At 33.5% G+C, this 17137-nt stretch overlaps 1 protein-coding gene across 2 annotated transcripts in view; it reads left to right on the plus strand.

The window, feature by feature from the left end:
* Positions 1 to 16192, plus strand: part of LOC130625965 (protein DD3-3-like) — a 44809-nt gene extending 28617 nt beyond the window's left edge. For both annotated transcript variants that reach the window (XM_057441088.1, XM_057441089.1), the window contains 13 exons: positions 3440 to 3493; positions 4769 to 4951; positions 5300 to 5356; positions 5506 to 5587; positions 5943 to 6059; positions 7412 to 7588; positions 8579 to 8837; positions 9207 to 9405; positions 9630 to 9800; positions 9929 to 10167; positions 10257 to 10473; positions 14435 to 14745; positions 15142 to 16192. In XM_057441088.1, the coding sequence (XP_057297071.1) occupies positions 3440 to 3493; positions 4769 to 4951; positions 5300 to 5356; positions 5506 to 5587; positions 5943 to 6059; positions 7412 to 7588; positions 8579 to 8837; positions 9207 to 9405; positions 9630 to 9800; positions 9929 to 10167; positions 10257 to 10473; positions 14435 to 14745; positions 15142 to 15332 (2257 nt within the window). In that variant the 3' untranslated portion in view covers positions 15333 to 16192. The remainder of the gene's footprint in view (positions 1 to 3439; positions 3494 to 4768; positions 4952 to 5299; positions 5357 to 5505; positions 5588 to 5942; positions 6060 to 7411; positions 7589 to 8578; positions 8838 to 9206; positions 9406 to 9629; positions 9801 to 9928; positions 10168 to 10256; positions 10474 to 14434; positions 14746 to 15141) is intronic.
* The last annotated feature ends 945 nt before the right edge of the window (positions 16193 to 17137 follow it).

Genomic DNA, 17137 nt, shown 5'->3' on the forward strand with positions numbered 1-17137 from the left:
ATATAAAAATTATCATGTCATGAACAAGCGAGTTTATTCTAGGCTACGTTTCGACAGCTACAGCTGTCATCGACGGGCAATGATCGTAATCATCTTTGGCTATTTATTATTTGAAGAGATAATTAGAGGATCAAAATATTGTGAGAATGTATATAGTCTTAAGGTTCCACACAAGATCTTAGGTTGTCTCTCCAATAGCCTAGCCCGATTCTTAATTTGCACTTACTTATAAAAATATGTAGCTGGGTGCATTGAATGCACAGAGTATTAATGCACACTTCACTCAATTAACAGTTGATTTTCATAAAAACATTTGTCCTCAACGGGATTGTGAACACAACCATGCAGAAGCATGATTGAAACACAATCTATAGCCATTTAATAAATTGAGTTTAAAAGAGAATTTATAAGACTAATCTCTGTTGTTTATATAACAATGAGGCTGAGAATGGCTGAAATTAGGAAAGAAGTGGAGATCACACCAGGCCAATCCACTGACATGCAAAACCAGAACATGAGGAAATAACTGTACAACCAACAAAATTACCCAAAGTGCAAAATAGATTAAAACAATATCAAGATGTGAAAATTTGAAGTGCCTAAACCTGAAGTTAAGTTTCCAAATGCTAAGGAAATTGAAAGAATTTCTATGCTTACTTTTCTGTGCTGCTTATGCTGAGAAAACCTAAATGAAAGGCCTAATTTTACAGAAGTAACAATAGGGCTGATATTAAAAACAAAATTTAGCGACATAAATTTCATGACATTAAAGTGACATGCCTGACTTAAGATACCTTAACTAACTAGTTTAAAGAAACATATACATGGTCGTCCAGCATATATATTTTTATGATAATATTTCGACCTTCGTATTGGAGGTCTTCATCAGACTATACAAAATTATTTAACGGTTGTCATTACATTGACATCAAATCGACGTCACTGCAACGACTTTCGTTTAAGGTACGCAAACATTGGCTTCCAGAATTTTGTCGTCACATACTGATGGAAGTCGTTGCAGTGACGTTGATTTGACCATGTATATGTTTCTTAAGTATTAACATACGTTTACATGAACATGTCATTTAAAGAGTTAATCACACACAGCTATGGAGATGAAACCTACAAACTAACCAACAATTTGAAAATAAAAAAGACCAAGAAAGCAAAACTAAAGAAACAAATTATATTCCTGAATAGATGCGTTGCCCACAACACAATACCAAAATCTATGCGTGTACGACGTCCAATCAAGTCAAGAGGTGGAAGAAACCTAACAGATAAGTACTGTTTTGAACTTCTTCTATGTGCAAAGAATATCGCAAAGTCAAAATTTTTCCAAACAGCTGAACGACTCGAGTTAATCAGAGAAAAACTTAGTGCAGTACTATCAGCAGAACACATGACCCTTGTAGATAATGTTACAAATAAACCTGAAAATAATAAAACTTTTGAAAGTTAGAAAATACAATTAAAAGCGAAATTCAAAAAACGGGTAATGTTCAGCATCAAACCGAAAACCTCCAACCTTCAACTTTAAAACCTGTGACGCTTAACCTTTTGCAGACTGAGATAACCAGACATCATAAAGAACTGCTACATCTTGGTCCGAAATTCGTTCCAATAAAACCTAAGATCCCGTACATGGACATAATCTCAAGAACGGAATCCGCAGCTTTAAAGTTACCGTACGAAAAGAAAGACGAAACTCTGGCCATGAAACTCAGACAGAACGTTTTAAGAGATCTAAAAATGACAAAACCACCAAGAGGAAACCTAACCTCAGACCAAAGAAAAGCATTAAGAGAATTGCGATCGGACGAAATTATTTCCATTTACCCCTATGATAAAGGAGCTGGAATGGCACGAATTGAGAAAAATGAAGCAATCATGAAGATAGAAGAACAAATGCCTGTCTAAGTGTTACTTTATATGGGAAGATAAAATCTACCTTCTTCAAAACTCGGGTCCAATTGGCCTAGCTCTTATGGTTGTTGTTGCAGAGGCGTTTCTTCAATATCACGAAAGAAATGCAATTAGTGTTGCCCTCCAACGTAATCCACCTGTTGCACCGAAATCGTTTAAAAGATATGTTGACGACAGCCATGCCAGGTTTGAAAAACTTGAAGAAGCCAAATCGTTTCAAAACATTTTGAACAAACAAAATGACAACATAAAATACACGATGGAAATTCAAGAACTGACAAAATCACTACAGTTCTTAGACCTAAACATTCAAAATTGTGATGGATGCTACAAATTCAAGATCCACAGAAAAAACGCTATTACCAATGTACAGGTGAAACCGCACTCTGGGCACGACCCTAAAATCTTGAAAGGTATCTTTATAGTTTTTCTTAACAGAGCCTATACCATCTGCAAAGGACAACATCTGGAAGAGGAAATTCAATTTTTAATTAAGTCTTTTACGGAAAATGGGTATAATGAAGTAGAACTAACAAAAATCGAAAGTTCTTATCGACAAAAACGAAACGAAAAGCAAGACAACAGAGACGGACAGCAGCAACAAGATTTAAGGATAGTATCATTGCCCTGGGTACCAGGATTGAGTCCAAAATTACATAAGTCATTTCGCAAAGCCGGCTATAAAACTGTCTTTAAAAGCTCTGCTAATCTTCAGACAATATTGACATCGAAAAACAAATGCCAACTACCACCACTAAGTCAATCCGGCGTATACATTATCCCATGCAAATGCGGCAAAAAATATGTCTGGAAACGAAGTTAAGAATTGCTACCCGCTTTAAACAACACAAAGACACCATCATTAAAGAAAAGTGGAGCGTTTCAGGAGTTTCATTTCACTCTAGTTCTTGTAATGCTGGTTATGATTGGGACTCTGCGAAAATGCTAAAACAAGAATTTAATAAATTTAATCGTAAGGTACGCAAGCATTGGAAATACAGTTCCAGGACACGTCACCGCATAGTGAATATGGCCTTAATCTAGACGATGGTCAGTATGTGACGACGAAATTCTGGAAGCCAATGTTCGCGTACCTTTAACGGAAGACGTTGCAGTGACGTCGATTTAATGTCAATGTAATGACAACCGTTAAATAATTTTGTATAGTCTAATGAAGACCTCCAGTACGAAGGTCGAAATATTACCATAAAAATACATATGCTGAACGACCATGTGTATGTTTCTTTAAAGTATTAACATACGTTCACATGAACATGTCATTTAAAGAATTAACTAACTAATGTTTTTGATATTCTTCTAGCATTTGAGAAGAAGCAAATTTGAAAGCAAACATGATCAAATGTTTAATATACATTCCCTTATACTTTTGAAAATAAACCCCTCTTACTACCATAGATGTTTGCTAATATGGGTAGAATTCCCCAAATTGGTAAGACTGGCCATTTTTATTTTATTTTTTTTTGTTAAAAGTGTTTATTGTTATTTTGTTTAGGGGGAGTAATAACCGGTTAGACGAAAGAGGAAGAGCAAGAGCTAATGCACAAAGGTGTGTAGAGTATATTTTTAAATTTTAATTTTAGGCTCAACATTTAAATTTTAAAACTATTACCACTTATCTGTTCAGTCATTGTCATTGAATAATTTAAATATTATCATGTCATGAACAAACAAGTTTATTCAGGCTACGCTTCGACAGCTACAGCCACCATGATGCCACTATCTGCTTAAAATTTAATTAGTTTTTGTTCTAGAGCAAATTTTTACATTCTGTTTGAAGTTTCTGAAAGCTAAATAAAAGTTATTTAACATATTTTCCGGTTTTCACATGGATCGCTAAAAACATTGCCATAAATTCCCTGAAAAACCGTTTTTCCGATTTTTGGGTAAAACCCGACAAAATCGGGAAATCAAATTAGTCACGTGTCCAAACTATAAAAATAGTTCTTGGTGAAACAAAGTGGTGTTACAAGTGTCTTTAGCGTCAGGTACATGCTAATTTGTGGCGGTCTTCATGCCCTAAGTGTCAGGCACAGAGACAGGTAAGATGCCATGACCATCAGATGCATTGTCATGACCTAAGTGTCAGGCTCATTGCCCTGTCTTGAGCGTCGGACACATGCTGATTAATGGCAGTTTTTGTACCATGTGTGTCAGGGTAACAGTTAAAAGGCCCTGATTGTGAGGCTCATTAAAATATTCTGAGTGTCAGGCAGATAATAAAAACTAGCGGTTTTCGTGTCTTGAGTGTCAGGCACATGAGACAGTTAAGATGCCCTGAGTGTCAGCTGCTAATGCATCCTGTGAAGTGGAGTATTATTATTGGTATTATATCACTATATCCAAGAGGCTATAGTGATATAATACCATGGTTAAGATGGCCTGACTGTCAGGTACATGTTTGCATACAGCTTTCAAACACATTAGTTGCCTTAATGGCTAATGAAGCAGGACCAGCATCCCAATCAATATAAATTAGGGGCTATGTACAGGCTACTTGTTTTTACCTCTGGACTAACACCTTGACAAGACAAGAGCCAGACGAATTTACGGGTACTGAGTTTCTATAGACAGCCCTTCATAGTCGAGACATTAGTAGAACCCAGGTGCTTTTCAGGCAAATGCGAATAATCTCCTTTGCAACCTAGGCCAAGTTTATAGCTGGAAACTAAGCGCAAGTGGTAAAAGCTGTACTTCAGTCACCACAATTGACATGTTTAAAACTTCCAGTTTAGCTTTATTCAAACTTATGTGTATGCACTATTAAGTTTAAGTATTTTTTAATATAATAAAAAAGTGAGGCAATAATTTAACTTTTTTATAGAATGTTTGACTCTCAAAACAACAATAGAGGAGGCTACAATGTTGGTAGTTTGTATTATTATGAAGGTTCTGAACTACCTATCGAATGGACCAATCAGCACTCTTGTGGTGAGAAAAACGCCCACTGTGAGCTTGTTGTGCAATATATGTGCGATGATCAGTTAAGAGATGGTTCAACTACAGTGTAAGATTTTTTGATGTTTTGTTCGCTATAAACCATATCCATATTACTTCCTACCTGTAAAAAAAAACAATTTTTTGGGTGATTTAACATAGATATTTGTGGTGGAAACATTATGAAAATTATTAATTCTCCCAATTGCTTTCAAATTTTACTACCTGTGTTGTCTTTTTTAAGTCCAGGCCTGAACTGCGAACTTAAACTGTACAGTTTGAAGGTCAATTGTATATTCACAGAATTATAAATTTTTAAAATGATACATATCAATGGGCAATAAATGTTTACAAATCTTGTTTAGCTTATGTAATCTCTTTTATGTTCCATATTTTATGATTTATTTTTCTTTTCTAGAACAATACCTGATCAGCGAGGTAGATGTAAAAACTACGATTGCAATACAGATGTGAGGTAGTGTACAGGACAACAGATTTAAAAATACTACTACTACTGCAAAAATCCATGGGAATTCGTCCACTGCTACCACCGTCTACTATTTTTGACTGACAGCTGGAAGGTGGAGAATGTCTACTTTAATTTTTATATATCTTTTTTTGCAGATATGGCATGAATGAAAATTACGGCTGGTATCGGAATTGTAAATATCGAAAGCGCAACAAGGGTTTATTTACAGCAGACCAGGTGTGTAAATTTTAAATCTGCAATATTAGTTATTTTTTAATTCTCCCAACCTATTGTTGAACAAAAACATAATCTTACACAAGAAAGGATTAATGGTTTTATGAAACACTGTTATATGTACATATTTTCATATGCAAGTTGCCATCGCCACAAGGAATAAAAAATATGTTTAGGGGTACCTACATGGAAAATAATGTCTGCCCCTCAATTGGTCATGTATAAGCTTAGAATCTATGCCTGTTCACATCAGGTTTTACTTAGATGTGTCATCTTGCAACTATCCACAATCATTATTCATTATTCTTTAACAACCTTTTTAAATTCAAATACAATATCTCATTTTTCATTTATGTAGAAATTAAAAGGTGAAACTGCAAAATATACACGACAAAATCCAGGAGGTACAAGAAGAGGTTACGAATGTCCTGAAGAAAGAGATTATTATCCATATTGGCACCCAACACCATGGAAGGTTTGTTTTATATTTCGTTTGTATGTTTGTAATTACTCTCATCTATTTACAAAGGAGTTTATTGGTTCAGTCATTTTTGTTTGTTTGTTGGAAAAAAAATGTCATTATTTGTCAACTGCCGTGTTACAATCCGAGATAGTGACTTTAGGCGATGGAAAGGTTATTTGCATAACACAATCTTCCAGAATATAATATACTCTAAGCTATAATTTTTTTTAAATAATGCCATGTCTTTTTTAAATAAAAACTAAGAATAAACAAAGAATTATAAAACTGTAAAAAATTGCAAAAAGTTTACGTAATATGCACTATGTAGTTTTAAACACATTTTTCTAAATGTTTTTTGAATTATAAATTGATGGTAGTTGATCCGCATGTGAATTTACTTTCTTTGAGACAGTCCACAGTTCTTTTTTTTTCTTACGTTTCATGGTTGTCAAATTTGTGGAGAATATTTCTTTTAGGAACGCATAATAACTATTCATTCATGTGTTAAGCAAGTTACAAAATGTTTTATCATTTTTGACGATCCCATTCGAATGACTGACTCTTAACAATCTCCACCATAACAATAACTATGCAACATTCTCTGACAGATACATTTCTAGTATTGTTCGAACTAACTTGCCTCAAACGCTTTCTATACATTCTAAAGATGACTTTGAAAGACTAACAACACTGCACTGAAAGAGTAGGGATTCAAACCTGGCAATTCTACATGCTACATGCATGCTACATGCTCTACACACCTACTACAATTCTACATGCAAGAAAATTTGGAGTGAAACTTTCAACCTTTTATTTACTACATTAATAGTTTTTGGATGGCTATAAATTTAGACAATATGCAGGTCTAAAATTTTTAACATCCGAAAATTTTTATTGTCAGGAAATTTATGTGTTCTGAACTACTTGTAAATGCAAAAAAAGCATACAAGAAAAAGATTAAATCTATTTTTTTTTCATTTTTTGGTCAAGGTCAATCACAAGTAACTTTTTTGATCCAATAAAAAATCATTTTAAATAGCAGGAACATATTTTTCCATTAAAGGACCTATTTTAAGCTTAGTGGAAACTTTACGGTTGAACAAAGAGACGTCTTAAGACCGGCCTAAAATAGGGCCAAAAAAGTTTAGTGATTAATGTAACTAAAGGTACTTCTGTTTAATTTAAGTGGATATGATATGATAGAAATTTATATATATAAAGATTTTTTTGTGTAGTTTATAAAAATAAAAATGTTAGATTTTTGTATAAAGATTATGATTGATGGAACCTAAAGAAAAACAAAGTATTAATTTATACATATCAAGATTACATAGCCTCAAAAAAACAACTTCTTTCTTTCTTAGGATATTGCTATTTTGACCAACAATGTTACACATTGTGAAAAATATCAAAGTGAGAGTCAAAACGTGAAAGACAAATATTCGTGTGTTCCACCAGAAGGATACATCGACTTCTTGGTGAAAGCAAGAGGTCCGAAAAAAGATAGAAAACCAATTCCGATAACCAAGGAAGAATGCGAGGTACTTGTTTATTCTTTGCAAAGTGATGTATATGGAGAGTATGGCTTCTGTTACTTAATCGGGGTGGTCAGATATCCTGTGACTTCTAATTAACCTATAAAATGGGTTAAAAAAGCTCTATTGTTTTTACCATCGTCAAATTTATGTTATTTTTTCCCACTAATCCTCTTGTGTTTTTTTTTAATGCTTAACCTGAGCATGACTTGTTTCAGGTTCTCATAAATAATGCTTTTTTTCCTTATAAATCTAAATAAGCACGATTCCTTTTCAATATGTTTTTCTAGGTATGCCCCTAAGTTTTACTATACAATCACAAATTTCTTAGCTGGCTGTAATAGTGTAACATAAAATTTCGCTAGTACCAGTTCACCGTATTAATCAGTCTAAGCTTGTCTCTATGCGAAATTTTTCATTTTGGTTTTGACTGCAACATATACTACAGAAAAAGTTAGAAATCAACCAACCTTTTATATTCCTGTACACCTGATTCTACTTGGTCCTCGTAATGTACACGAGACTTAAAATTTGTATACCAAGTATTTTTTTATCCCAACTATTATTTTATACCAAGTATTATTTTATACCAAGTATTATTTTATACCAAGTATTATTTTATATCAAGTATTATTTTATACCAAGTATTATTTTATACCAAGTATTATTTTATATCAAGTATTATTTTATACCAAGTATTATTTTATACCAAGTATTATTTTATACCAAGTATTATTTTATATCAAGTATTATTTTATACCAAGTATTATTTTATATCAAGTATTATTTTATACCAAGTATTATTTTAACGTTTCATACAATTTTTCCTATAAAATCTTAGAAGGATTCTAAATTCCAAATGAGCTATTTGTAAATTAATATTTTTTGCTATAATATTTTTCGCTTTCTTCTACCTGAATACAGGCAAGCTATAATTATTTGGAGAAAACAGTTTCTAAGCAAAAAGAATTACGTATTGCCCTGTTGTTTTGTTAGAAAATCAGTTATCCTATTGGTTCGAACATCACCGCTAAATGGGTGAAAACATCATCGTGGGGATTGCCACCACCAGATTGTTTTTTATCACCAAAATCACGTGATAATCATAATGGGAATGGACCAGGTGGATTTCCAAACATGTTCAACTGGACAATATTAGACACACCACATGAACATTGCACACTGAGGTTGCGATACAACATTTCAACAGCTGATTATGATGGGATGACAACAACTGCAAGTAATAATGCTGTCGGTGAGTGATCGGATGTGTTAATGTTGATTGTCAATTTGTTGGAAGTCAGAGTATCTATTTGATACTCACCCCTGACATTTGTTTGTACGTTTATGTTGTTTAACGTAACCGTTACATATTGACGTTAGTTAAGTTGGCCGTACAAAACTCTAAGTAACTAGCCAACTTGTGCATATTGAGCTGCTGGTGGTTTTTCAAATAGTCAGAAAAAACATTCAATACAAATCTTTTACTGCAGTAATGTACTGATTAGCATCTGGTTGGTGGAGAAAGGGCTAAAAAGGAAGTTCAAAAATAACAAAGCAACCTCCTTCCCCCCTTGACCAATGCAGAGTTACGATAAAAATCATGTTCGTTTGTTTCTTTAAGGCAAGGCATATGCTAAATTGGATATTGGTTCCTTGGTTGGTCTTTCTGAAGAAGAAGCAGTTAAACGTGGCTATGTATTCAAAAACAATCCAACAATAAACCCGTTATTTGCGGGAGATAAAGACAACAGCATTGGTACAAAACTACAACTACAGCTTGCTATAAACACAGCGCAATATGGAAGAACGTTTCAAGATAGGTACGTATGTATGTATATAGGGGTGTGAGTCATTCGAAGCAGGTATTGTATGATGTATCTATAAATTTTTAATTAAGGGATTTTGAAGTAGATACACCATTTATAAGAACATGCAATATTTACCAGCATTGACTGTATGAAGTTGACATAAATAAATACAACTGATTGGTTGTTTAAAAATAAGCGCAGTTGTTTTTTTTTTATATTTTTACTATTCTACATAGATCGCATTCATTCGCAATCCGCTCACGCCTTGCAAAATTAAAAGGCGCGAAAATTCACAACCTCAATGTTCGAGGTAAGCGAGGCAACATCGTACAAGTTTATCCAGCTGTTGAATATGACTTCGTACCAAACAGACTATCTGCAAGTGTTGGAGATCATATTCACTTTCAGTAAGAAAAAAATTTTGATGTTGATTTTGCATGATGTCTAACTTGCGATAGCAACTATATATAAAATCTTTGTTGAGCGTGCTTGTGTGATCGTACGTTTTACTAATCAAAATATTCTGTTTTCACAGATGGACTGGTTCGAACACAAATCCCAACAATAACGACGGACAGGGATTGGCTGGAACTGATCGCAGCAATGTTGTTTTGTTGACGTCACAACTTTACCCTGAAGGGGAACCTGGAAAAGCTGTTGCCGAAAATTTAAAGTTTGGTCATTTCGGAAATAACTACCCCGCACATTTAAACAATGCAACGTTTTTGGGATTTTTTAGACAAGATTTGGTTAGCTTGGCGGTTTTGTCCCCAGGTTTGAAATGCGTTCAGAATACTTTCTTACTTATGGAGTACTTTTTCGAAATTCACTCCCTTAATCTAAGTTATTATTTTATTTTTTAGGTCAGCTACGTGGTGAATTATCTGAACTAGATGATGCTGGCACATATTTCGATTTACCACCACGCAAAATCACGAGAGCTGGTGACTACCATTACATGTGCACTCGAAACAACAACTTCTCCAATCGCGGTCAGAAAGGAAAAATTGTAGTGAGCACTCATAAAGCGTTAGAAAAAGTGGTTGGCTGGAGCGGGGGTGCCGTAACGTTGAGTGACGGGTAAGATAGCAATTCTACTTCTAACAAACTACTTCTGTAACAGATTTACTAGTTTTGTTCAACGTGTGTGGAAAATGTATGTTGCTGATTTGATTCTAACCAAGCTTGTCATCTTTCTTATTTTTCTCTTGTCTAGACAATAGGCGTATTGTTTTTAACCTGAAATCCCAGCCTGATATTCTTATAAAAGAAATCGATAACGTGTTAAGGGTTCGTTACACGTAGCAAAGTTTGCAATAGCAAATAACATACAAGTGCTTGTGCAAGTTTGTGTGCAATACAATATTATGGGTAACAGCTGCTTTTATGCATTGCGTACGGGCTTGTACAAGAACTTGTGCACGTTCTAATTTTTTTAAATGATTTAAAAAAATCGACGTTTGCTATAGCAAATAAACAATAGGTTGCGATCAAGTTCGGAATGTTAACCGATTAATAATTTTAGATTTTTTTTTTCATTGTTGTTTTCATTATAATTGAGCCAATAGGATATGGAATTAATGAAAATAAAAAATTAAAGTGTGGTGTGTATAAAAATATTTCGTTGAAGATGGAGACAATAAATAAAAAAAAGAAAGTTGATAGTTGGACGGACGATATGGTGGGACAACTAATTGCGGAGTGGCAACTACACGAGTGCCTTTTTAACTCAAACCACGCAGAGTATCATAATGCGAGAAGAAAGAATATAGCGCTGGAGTTAATTTTAAACGAATTGGTACTGCCAGTCAAAGACATAGAAAAGAAAATGGTCGGTTTGAGATCGTATTACGGTCAATTAAAGTCCGAGCTGCAAAGAAAAGTGGAGCAGGTTTGGATGAGCTTTTCACTCCACAATGGCCTTTTTCTGGGGAGATGGATAGCTTTTTATCTGATTATATTACTCCTCGCGCCGCAGAATCCAACATCAATGTGGACGAAGATCCGAATGGTGATAATGAAACTTACCGGCGCTCAACCATAAACGAAAAAAGTCATCTAGTGTCAAAAAGATCAAGATGTATCTGTTGCAGGCAGGGTTTTGTTAAAAGCGTTAGAGCGATTGGATAAGTCCTAATGAAAGCGAAACCCAACAACAATTGTTTGGTAGAATGATTTAAAGAATTTGCTTGATATAAAAATATGTACATCGGAGAATAGTGATGATTACGGAAATTTTCAGCGTCTTGTAATCTTAATTCACTAAGGATGCTATTGCAAGCCCCTTTCGCTTGTCTGTCTAACAACCATGGTCGCACCCAAAAACGTTTGCGTTGCTTTCTTTTTTTTTTGCACTGACTTATCTTCACTTTTACTGTCAGCGATAGCGCCAGAATTAAAACAACGTCTTCTTGTTCGCTAACCATTTTTAAAATGAGCGTACAAAAACTCACATTTGTTTTTTTATTTGAAGTCGACAAACCTTGTGCAAGTATAAAAACTTGCACAACTGCTTGTACAAGTACTTGCAGAAGTACTTGTATGTTGTTTGTTATTGCAAACTTTGCTACGTGTAACGGACCATTAAGGGTAGGGATGGCGATCGTTAAAAGTTTTTTCATAAAAAGAGTAAATGCAATTCGTACAAATTGCAGCTGCTCGTAGTTCACAAGCAAGCGTTTTTTTTTTGTTATGTTTAATCCGTATAACCAAGGAGGATTAACGTGGTTGTTTCACCTATCTCTCTATTTCCATGAGGGATCACATCGGAATATGCAGAAAATATAAAATCACCTAATGAAATTTTTAAATTTCACTTTAAATATAAAAAGTGTTTGCATTTTAAAGGCGCGTAATCACCTTATTGGCAAATTATTTTAGGTCCCTACTTTATTGTGAAAACTAAAGATACAAATGAGAAAACATAATTCTGAAAATTTTATTTAAAACTGAAGATCAGAACATGTGTAAATGTTTTACTGAAATAGCAAACTCGCCCTAATTTTCCTACACCTATCATTCCATGGTTCACACGATTATAAACGCACGGCAAAATAAACTACGTGCTTGCTGGATGCTTGTCATCACCAAAAAATTAACCAATAAGGGAGAACATGTTAGATGCATTTCCATCGCAATGCTTTTTATAAATATGTTAACAATGTTTCGACTATGATAAATCGATTAAAGTTTCTGTGTTATTACAAGCTCGTGAGCTTGGATTAAAACGCAAATGTGTCCTACAAGAATGGAAATTTTTGCCTCTCTGAGCACCGACACGGGGGTATTCGTGTGTTCGAATCTCATCTTGGTAAACTATTTTTACTTTTTTTTTCTTTTTACTATCTCGCCTGCGAGGATGTGTTTCCAACTAACCAAATGGTCAATTGCAACGTCACAAATTTAAACTTCATACCTAAACTCTCTAAGCACTTAGAAGTCATCGGACAAAATTGGTATTTGTTTTCGAAAAAATTTGACACAGTTAACAAAAAAAGTACGCTGAACATGATGGTGACATCAAAATTTTGATTTTTTGTCACCTAAATGTTATTTTAGGCCAAAATTGGTCCAAAAATTAAAATTACTTTATTTTCGACAAAATTTGGCAAAGTTAACAAAAGAAGTATGCTGAACAAAATGTTAATTTTTTGTCAACTAAATGCCGTTTAAGACCATAAACGTTCCATCGCGCGACTTTCAACCATGAATGATAGGCTGTATTTTTTATTTTTTCTAGTAGTATGGTTTTTTTAACTAAAGCTATTTCCTTTTTCGAACAATTAAGATCGTATATTATTTTTCTTTATTTTGCTTTTTCTCACTGAGTGACTTTCTTATACTCCGTTTTTTTGTTTTTGTTTTTGTTTTGTTTTTGTTTTTTTTGGGGGGTGGGGTTCACTAAATTACTGAATTTCAAAAATTTTAGGTGGAGCTTGTGGTCTTTCTTCTTCTTGTCAGTCAGTTTACTCCAGACTGACCTAACGAAAATTAAAATTTCGAGGAATTTTCTATCAATATTATTGCCTATCCGAATAGCAAAATATGTCGTGTCTAACTTCGTAACAGTTTCATAGACAGCATTTTATAAACTTTGTTGGCGAGGTTGTTTGCGTATATCATACGTCTTGTCCTCTATGAATTAAACATTTTATCTTACTCAAACCAGGCTTCTTCGCAACACTCATCGACCTCGAGCTGTTGTTGTGCTTCTAGCCTCGACAGCTGCCTTATTTTTCATAATTTTCTTTATTCAAACGCCTGGCCGCTTCCTTATGGAGATACAATAAGCATTCTTTCCTGTTTAGATTTTTTTGATTATATTATGCAATTATCCCAGTGACGAAAATTTACAAAAGAGTTTGATAAGCATTGATGTTCTGTGATTTCTTCTTCCGTGTTTGTGTTTGTTTGGTCCCCAAAAACAATTTGGAATGGAATAAAGAGGAAATTAAATTTCTTTCCATTTTTTACAAATAAAAATAAGAAAAGAACAGCGTGAAGGGGGCCTACCATAATGGCGATTTTATCGACTCCATTTCATTGGACTCATTTAAAGGCCGTTGATTTACCTACGGTTTCTCACGATCATTTTACAAAAGTCTCGATGGGAATGGTGATCAACAAGATCGGTAAATATAGTGGCTGGAAAAAAAATTTATTCAATTCAAGATATAAGGGTACCGTTTTTTCCAGTTCTAGTAAGTTTTAGACACTCAAATTTGGGAAAAGTCATAACTTAGTCTTGACTTTGTAATAAATCGAAAAAAATGTGTGAGTGAAGTTGAGTGATAAAAGTGCAAATTAGTATTTATTTTTAACACAGTTTTATGTAAAGGTCTATTGAAAATAATTTTATAAGCGCGCTTTCTTTTAAAAGGCCCCCTTCCCCCTCCAATAAGCGTTCCTAATTTTTTCGAAAAAATAAATATGCGCGCTTAATGGTGAAAATACGGTATATGTTAATTTATTTCGATTCGTCCCTTTAGTTTACTTTGTAATATTGCCTCGATAAGTTATGACACTAGCTTCTTTATTTTAGTGAGGGAGTTTGGGTAAAGAAAGGAATGTTAGCAGGCACCAAAACAATTCGCATTGAAAAGTGGCCACAATCTGATGGAGAAGCGAAGTTAAGCTCTCGTGGCGGAAAATTGAATGTTGGAGACAGCTACAAAAGCGATTTTTTCGTCGTGCATCCTTTTGAAGATTTAGCTGACGGGAATAAAGTTACCATCAAAATAAAGATTGAGTCGAGCGATGCTGTTGTTTATCATTCGATGGATTACAAAAACTGGCTTCGTGTCGAAAATGTCGATCATTCAAGTGGTGTGGCTTCCTTTCAAACGAAAAAAGGTACCATTTTGTTTTTAAAGACGGATTACGTCAAACTTGAGGGTTTTTGTTCCGGCGAATGTTTTTAGTGGGCACTATCGCTTGAGAAGCTCGTTCCAAGAAAACTTCTTGTGCCTGTTTTATTCACGCGAAAAAAATTTGAAAGTGTTTTGACAACTTAGGAAAAATAAAAAAAACAAAAAAGAAACAACAGACTTTTAGTAAACAAAGCAAAAATTCTACAAAAAAAATTATGAAAGAATTTTTGCGAATTTGAGGACAGGACTTTGGGTTTCTGATACTGATTTGAAATGTAGCACTATCGGTAAACTCTATTCCCAAAAGTTAGGTTAAAAAGTGATTAACTCGAATAAAAAATAAATAAATACACAATTACATATTTTTCTTTCACTTCAGGAGGAATTTACGTTGGCCGACTTGATGACAAATCTATGAAAAACGTTATCATTGGTGTGTCGGTTGCTGTTGTCGTCGTGTTGGTTCTTATTGGCGGCGCCGTGTTGTACTTTAAACGTCGACCGGAAGCTTACACAGGGATGAGGAAAGGATTGCAAGATATGAAACTTTCAACGCAATCCAAAATTTAACTTTTGTTTAAGTTGTGGACATATTTTATATAGGGCTGAAACTGAATCTTTTTTTGATTTGTTTTGATTATATTTATAAGATAGAAAAATAACTTTTTGTAGCAGGTTTACTGTATTTTTATTTTTTGTATAAAATTTAAAGAAAATAATTTTTATATTGAATAGTTTCTTATTTACCATATACTAACTAACTACAAATGTATACATCATGAACCAAAAGTTTGAACGTGTTGTGGCAACCATTTTGGAAAACTTTGCTACCGCTCAAGTCGGCTACATGTTTCTTTTAATATAAGAAACATGAATTTAATTTTAAATATAGTTAGACTCATATTTTATACCTGCGTTTAAATGCGTGTTTTGTGTGTTCAAAATATTTTCGAACCTTAAAATGACGAGAATTTTTTATTTACATATTTTAATGAGGAGTGATTGATAATCAAAAAACGAGAAAAATAAAAAAAGAACGAATGTAGTGGACACCCTTCTATCCAATAATTATACACGTTTTTTTATAAGAAAACCCTTATTAGACCTGAAGCTAAATTTTCTTAGTAAAATACCTGAAGGATGTATATGTGACTGCAAAAAGGAAATTTGATTGTGTTATGTTTTGAAATTATAATGATATAGTAACTGTGAATGTCAATGTCTCCAAAAATTTATTCTTAACATGATAAGGGATTGTCTTAATTTTTTTTAAGATTTTAGTGTTTTGAGTCTCATTTTTTTATAAACATTTTTCTTATAAAAAAAAGTGTATAGCACTTAACTTTTTTGTTTTTTAATATTGTTTTCCGAAAATATTGTAATTGATTTAAATTAAGGTAAATTTATTAAAGAACAGAAATTTTAGCTGTGGTGTGGTATTCTTATTTTGTGTTTAAAAAGAAGATTAATTAATTAATAAGAAATATTAGTGATGCAATATTTAAGTGGGTATTGTAACAACTGATTCTGAGAACATTTCTGTCTTTGAGGTTTCTGCAAGTTAGTCGTGTGTTTTCGGAACAACAAAAAATATCGATAAAATTTCAGTCTTTTCATTGTTCGTATTTTGTTCTTATTTTTTAGTCTTTTATTGTTTTTATCAAAATTTTCTGATAAAGAAAGCATAAATCTTTTATAAGATTCATTTCCCAAAGAATGCGAGCAGGCACTTTTTATAAGAGCGATGAACTGCCAGTACCACGTTGAATATTTTCGACCTCCTAGAAACAAAACACCGAGTGATCATTGATGATGTGTATTTGAACAAAACTTCGTGGCACTTTTAGTAAAATGGCGATCGGGAAGGGAATCAATGTTGTAATTAACCGTTCAAAGATTTTTTCGCCGTTGTCTCTAATGGTAATTGTATCTATCGCCACCAGCTCACTCCTAATTTTAAACTTGCAATGTGACAGTCGTCCCCGGGACCCTTTTTTTTTGTATCGCCGACGGCGTGAAAAAGAACCCGTCCGCGCAGTCTCCGATATAAGAAGTTAAAAGCCCTTGTGATGAGATTTTTTTGTTGTAGATGTGAATAAATTATTCGCTAGCCTTTCAAATAATAAGAAAACAAAAATATTTCTACTTTAGCATGAAATTTAAAAATTAACCAAAATTCATATTACAGTATTTCAGCATTTCAGCATTGAAATATTAATAATAATAATAATAAAAGAACACGATTGTTTGATGTTGGAAATTTATTTATAATGTTGATATTTTAATCTAGCATTAGAACCCAGTCTCTTGCTAAAACCAAGGTTTTTTGATTTATGTGATCCATAATTCAGACCCCAATTTTTGGCATTAATTCG

Source organism: Hydractinia symbiolongicarpus, chromosome 14 (genome assembly GCF_029227915.1).
Source record: "Hydractinia symbiolongicarpus strain clone_291-10 chromosome 14, HSymV2.1, whole genome shotgun sequence".
Lineage (NCBI taxonomy): Eukaryota > Metazoa > Cnidaria > Hydrozoa > Anthoathecata > Hydractiniidae > Hydractinia > Hydractinia symbiolongicarpus.